At 48.8% G+C, this 6,392-nt stretch overlaps 1 protein-coding gene across 1 annotated transcript in view; it reads left to right on the forward strand.

The window, feature by feature from the left end:
- Window positions 1-6,015, forward strand: part of NFAM1 (NFAT activating protein with ITAM motif 1) — a 13,870-nt gene extending 7,855 nt beyond the window's left edge. Inside the window, exons 5-6 of the mRNA XM_010140834.1 lie at window positions 3,231-3,311; window positions 5,956-6,015. Of these exons, the coding sequence (XP_010139136.1) occupies window positions 3,231-3,311; window positions 5,956-6,015 (141 nt within the window). The remainder of the gene's footprint in view (window positions 1-3,230; window positions 3,312-5,955) is intronic.
- Window positions 6,016-6,392: the final 377 nt, after the last annotated feature.

Raw genomic sequence — 6,392 nt, forward strand, 5'->3', positions numbered from 1 at the left:
CTGCTGAAGTGGATGATTTCTGCAAGGAGACAAAAAAAAAATCAAATCCATTTCTCGCTCAGTCGGCCTCGTCATGCATCCTTAGCTCCATCTTAATTACATGTTTCATCATGTTGTTCTGTTCAGGAGGCCCCACTAAGGCTAATATAGCAAGCCAGCAGAGCCAGCCTTAGGCACAGGCAGTCCCAGGAGCTGGCGGGGCCCCTGTACTTGCAGGAGCCCCATGGACCTGGCCTGGCCAGCCTTTCCTCGAAGCCCATTAACCACAGGCCAGATGTGCAGGGCTCTTAGCCAGCCCAATGTGCAGGGCAGGTGGCTCAGCCCTCTTTGGAAGAGCTGTAAGCAACCTTGGAACATTTTCTGTGTTCTGGGGGGTATGAGCCCACCCACTGGAGGTTACTTTATTGTGGAGCAGCTGCTGCGGGGTGACTCGTTCAGGCATGAAGCAGTAACTCCTACTGCAGACACAGCACATGGTGAGAGCAGGGCTGTGAGGTGAAGAGGTGGGAGCATGGAGCTGTGGGGTCTAATGGGGAAGTTAATGGGGGAGAGAGGGCGAGAGGCCTGGGATGGAGACCCTGCGTCAGATGGGCCTCAGGACAGGTAAGGCAAATGGAAACTTGACAAACCTTATTTCCTTTGAAAGATTACTCTGGTGCCCTGTTGCTAAATTTTGCTGGGACCCTGCATTGCCTAAATACAGCCTGCAAACTGCATTTGAAATCAGGTCCATTGTGAAAACCCCTCAGTGTTAAACTGGGTGTTGAGCACAGTCCTTAATTCCTGGGGAGGGCAGAAATCCATGGACAGGACTGGGATAAGCTAAGGCAAGGAAAAGACAAATGAAGAGTAACTCCAAGTGATAAGATAAAGAAGGAGGTCAGACATTAGGGGACGGGATGTGCTATCTGGGCAAAAGCAAGAGGTCAGAGTCTGGAAAAAAGTTGGGTCAGGGAACCACAGTGTTCCTGTGGGTTTGGAGCTGGTACCAGGAGCTGCAGAAGGCAGCACTGGACATTGAAGTAAGAGCTTGGAACTAGCTGGTGCCGCTCACTGAATGCTCTGTGTTACCCTGTGCAGCAGCAAGTCTCACCCCTGGTGTGGGAAGGGTCCTAGCACACCTTTGGCAAAGCCGTTCTGATGAACATCCCTCAGACCAAATCCCTTCACCACTGGCTCTTCTAGGTGCCTCTGTTTACCTCACGATCCCTGGGGCTGGGTGTAAGCAGTGAAAAGCAGCAGGTAGCAAAAAATTATGGTAACAAGGGTGCGGCTAGCACCCACTTTGTTCCCACTATATTGCCAGGTGTTTCTTGACCAATTTGTCCTCCTGCAGCCCTGGAGAAACTCTACCTCACTGTGCTGCCCAGACCTAAACCTGTGTTTCCCTCTGTCTTCCTGCTTAGCTGCCTAGTTAACAAGCAGCTTGGAAATAACAATCTGAAGGACTCATTCATCTGCTTTACACTTCAAACAAGCTTTTCTGAGCAGCAAACAGAACTCCTGTGGTGCAGGCAGGTTCCAGAGCACAGGAGCTTTTCCCAGCATGAGGGAAACAAGAAGGCTTCTTGGGGATGGGAGGGCATCTGCCAGAGGGGAGGGGAGGGGAGAGGCTTGTGTGCCTCCGCTGTGACTGTAGCAGGTGGTTTGCGACCATGTAAAAGTAATTAATTTGTAAATGGCAGTTGGAGACACCAACTTTACAACTGGCCAGCAAAGGACCAGCATTGTTCACAGCCTCCACGGGAAGAGGGCTTGTGGAGGAAGGGAATCTTCTGTTGGAGGTTAAACACCAAAAGGATCCTTCTTGCTTGTGGGGAGCTTCAGACTAGAGCAGTGAAAGCGGCTGCCTGTCCTGCCAAGGGGACATGGAGCTACGCTGCTGGGAGCACAGCATGCAGGACAAAGTCCCTGCTGCAAGCATCGCAAAGAGAATTGAAAATGAGGATGGGGAAATGGGATTATCTCTGGGCGCATGTGCACATGCAAATAGTTGGGAATGTTTGTGTAGACAAGAGGGTTGTTGGGAGTGGGACGCAGAAAGGTGAAATAATTTGACTATTCCTGGAGGAGCAAAAAGAGAGACGTGTGGTGCTCCATTCACTTCTGAGTGCTTGTTTGTTCCAAGCCCTGCTCCCAAATACTGCTCCTCTATCATCTGGTCAAACCACCATCCTGCTGGTCATGATCCTGGAAGATGCTGAGTGTTTGCAACTCTGGATGAAATGATGGGGGTTCAGGTGATTGGCAGCTCCAGAATCAGTCCTTCATGTTTTGCTCATCCTCCTTGCTGTGTTGCAGGGCTCCTTGCTCCCTTTGCAGACTCTCCACTAATACCATCTGCCCCTCTTGCAGCCAGAGCTCCTCCCATCTTCCTGTTGCCAGAGAAACAGCCACCTTGGCAACCTGCTGTCATCTTGAAACACACATGGAAAAGTCTTCCTGATTGTTATGTTTGATCCTTCAGGCAGATCTGGAACATCACTCAAACTGACATGCATCTCCTGTGACATGATTACCCGGGGGACCAGTGGGTGCATACACATGTAGAGCATGTGTGTGTTCCTCTGTGTAGCTGTGCGTGCCACAGATATGTTTGAGAGGCTGGCAGTGTATTGATTTTTTTATTATTATTATTATTCACTCACTAAGAAGAGAGAGAGTTCTGGCTTGGAAAAAAACCCAGTAAGTAAATAGAAATCATACCTGATGTAGAGTTTGCCATTTTTGACAGCCTCACCTCACTTCTCACCCTTATGTGCCCAGACTAATCATGAGCAAGAGCTTGTGGGTGTCAGGCACCTGAACAGTCTTGGGCAATGCAGAGTACTGCCAGTTACCTATGGTTCCCATGGTGCACAATATCCTTTCATGTGGCAGAGGGGTCTTTCTTCTGTGTTCTGGGACAATTTGGAGTGGAGGGAGGTGGGGGTATTGGCATTGTTCTCCACCGCCTTACACAGGGTAGGTAACATCAAAGCCCATCTCTGTGAGCCTGAAAAAGTAAGATGGTGCAGCTGCACTGTAAAGATTTCAGGGGAAAAGGATTTTTTTTTTCCCCCAAGTTTAGGTCAAGAACTTCAAAATTTTGAAGTTGACAAGAGTTCCTAAGAAATGTCAGGCATGAGATGGGGAACAACCCAGTGGGAAATTAGTTGTCTTAAACCATTAGTTGTCTTAAACATAAGTAATTTATTTGATCTCTGCTCTCTTCTTTCTTCCCTGTGCAGTGCCTGGATTTGCACCACGTTGATGTCTATTCTAGCCTTGAGAACATCGCAAACAAACCATCACTCAGTCCTTCAGACAAGGTAAGGGCTGGGGCCCTGTTCTTGGAGAATTCCGTTATGCACTGGGCACATGGGGAAAGAAAACCCACAGAGTCACCATGGCCCTAGAAGGCCACATGTCTCCAGTCCCACTGAAAGGGGAAAGCAGGACATGGCATCCTCTCTCCAGCAGGGCTGCACATGTAGCCTATCTTCCCTCTTCCAGCAGAACCCTCACTCCTGCAGCTCTGCCAATTCTGGCAGTCCTGGTTTCACACAGATGCTTTGCTGTACGATATAAGCTGAATGGCCTTCAGGGATTTGGCTTTGCTGCTTCCTCTGAACAGGATGGACATTCATGCAGAGTTGGCCAGATGCTGGTCCCCCCTATTGCCCTTTCCAGGTTATTTAGGCAGCTGAGAAGTCCTCTAGAGTAGAGGAATCTGTGCACCAAGAGCAGCTTTGCTCTCACTGGCATTAAGCACCTGAGAGTTATTTAGTGGTAGCAGAAGCTAAGATGATCTGAACAGAGGCTGGGCTGATACACCCTCTGTCAGCTCTGGGGCTCAGAAAAAGGCAGTTGGGGTACATTTTGGCCTTGAATCTTCTTGCTGGGCTGAGAGTTATGAGTTAGAGATAAGGAACTAAATCCACTTGTAGTGAAAGTAGCTGCAACTTGGACTATGCAGGTGCAGATCACTTGCAGGGGCCACATGAAGCAGACCCTGTACCCTGACTTTGGCAGGCAGCAGCTGCTTCATAGGGGCAAAACTTGCACCAGGCCCCCCAGGGAACATTTCTTTCCTGTCCTCAGAACTTCATTGTTCTTTTCCCCTCTAGACATCTAACCTGCTTAAAAAATATATTTACTCTTTTGAAAATTGTCTCCTCATTCCTCCCACTGATGTCCTGTTGGGATGGGTTCCACAGGTTGCCTATGCAGTGTGGAGCCTGGAATCAGCTTCAGCTGGCATCCATCCCTCTGTTTTGTGAAGGACAGTGTATTCCAGTGTCTGAAGCATTTTCATAACTCCCAGCTTTAAGGGAAAGGCGGTCTAAAATCAAGTGGCCTCCTCCGTGTGAGAGCTACTCACCATGTGGTCTCGTCCCAAGGCTACTGGCCTCCTGCAGTTACTCCTGTGGCACCACAGTGGTTGGTAGTAGCAAAGGCAGTATTTGATTATTGGGAGGAAGGAAGGGTTGTTTTATATAGGCTGTCTTATACCCCAGTGCGTGATATGCACTGGGAAAGATAGCATCCCTGGTTTTGTGTTCCTTCTGCATCATGAATTAGTTGGATAGGGAGACAGAAAGTCCTGATTCCTCCTCCCTGTCCTCCCTGTTTATTCTTCTGTATACCTTTATCAGCTGCCCCCTTCACAAAGATTCGATCTGGATGATGAGATGCAGTATGTGCAGGGCTTTTTCCTGACTGTGGAGCTGTCTGGACTGTGCTGAATTGCTTATGTGTGGCCCACACCACTCAGCCTCTGCTTTGGGAGGCAGTGGGTCTGTAAAACAGAGCAGGAGCAAAGCAACAAAGCAAGAGCAAAGGAGCATCTGTGTATGAGTGGGTCTGGCTCTGGTACTCTCAGCCAGGGTAATGTAAATGTCAAAGCAGAGATGGAAGAAACAGAGGAGGAGAAAGGAAAGAGAGGGGATGGGGTGAACTTTCATACCCAGAGCAGACACCACCAAGTGTCCTCCACTCTTGCGTTGGTCAGAAGGAAAGGAAGTGTGAGTGGCAGAGCCCCAATGATCTCTGCACAGGAGAATCTGACTGCGCTCCACTACTGTTGCAAGCACCTTGATCGGCTTCCTTCTCAGTCATCCTGGGCTGTAACGGCCTTGGACACTCATCCTCCCATTGGCTGTGCCAGAACGTGTTTTCCCTAAGACTAAGACTTGTGGGTCAGTGGGTTTGACAGGTGAGTAGGAGCTGGGATTGCTGAATGGTGGCTGACTCTGCTGTGGAGGGTCCAGGCCAGCCCTTGCTGTGGGATGCTGTGCATAGAGGGGGAGCTGTGAAGGGAAACCGGGCAGAGAGCCCCTGAAACAAGAGCATTTACATGCTGTCATGCTGGACTGTCAGCCAGCTTGGGTAGCAAGGGGTTAATCCCACATACTTTGGAGGTGCCTGCACTCAGCAGTTTTGTAAAATGTTTCCCTTTGGCGGTGGCAACAGAGAAAATGCTAGTGTAGGTAGGGCTTCATTCACCCGGTGGCATTTCAGCTACTTGCTGTGTAACCTTGCTTACAGCAGGCCTGTGCCACGCAGCGCTTAAAATACCAGTCTGTCAGCGCCTTGTCTACACAGGGAACAGTCGTGTGGAATAGACTCAAGTGTTGAAGAAACAGGATTGAGGAGGTCAGGGAATTCCTCCTTCAGAGAATCCAAAGTGATTTATTTTTTTTACCAAGTCCAATTTTCCCTCCCCTCCCTGTCTGACAGCTTTTTGGGGGACGAGTGACAAGTAAAGGAGGCATCTTTATCCCTTGGGCTGGATTAGTCACGTTCGTCTCTGGCGGACCAACATTTCTCACTGTAGTGGCTTCCGTTTCAGCAGATCACTTATAGCCATTTCTCACAGAACAAACGTCAGTGCCTGCTTATTAAGAATTAATTTGTCATCTTTTCAATAATTTTCCTCCATTTCTTTTTTTTCTCCTTTCCATCATTCTGCAGACACCTAAGAAGCAAATGACTCTAGAAGAATCCTCTGATATATTGTATGAGAATATCTAACAGGGAAAATCTGTCCCTGTGTGGACCAGACATCTTTCTGTATGGCAGAACGACTCTCTTACATCCCCAGTTTACTGCAGAGATCTACATCGACTTCAGGGCGCAACCATGAGAGACTTGTGAACCTCTGGCTCCTAAGCTGCCCTTCATTAAATGCATCTGTTTAAATCCCACCAGGGCTTAGTCTGCACTGATGCGGCAAAGCATTTTGCAGGAAAGCCGTTTGATGCAAAAGAAAAGCTGCTTTTGTCAAGCACTCACACCTATCTTAGAAACGGTACAGATTGGATCTGTGCAGGTTTTTCTCACCTGGCCTGGCTGGAATACTTAAATATCAATCCTCTCTAAATTATAGGACAATCCAGAGACATTCCTGC

The sequence above is a fragment of the Buceros rhinoceros genome, unplaced genomic scaffold (genome assembly GCF_000710305.1).
Source record: "Buceros rhinoceros silvestris isolate BGI_N320 unplaced genomic scaffold, ASM71030v1 scaffold36067, whole genome shotgun sequence".
In the NCBI taxonomy this organism is placed as follows: Eukaryota; Metazoa; Chordata; class Aves; order Bucerotiformes; family Bucerotidae; genus Buceros; species Buceros rhinoceros.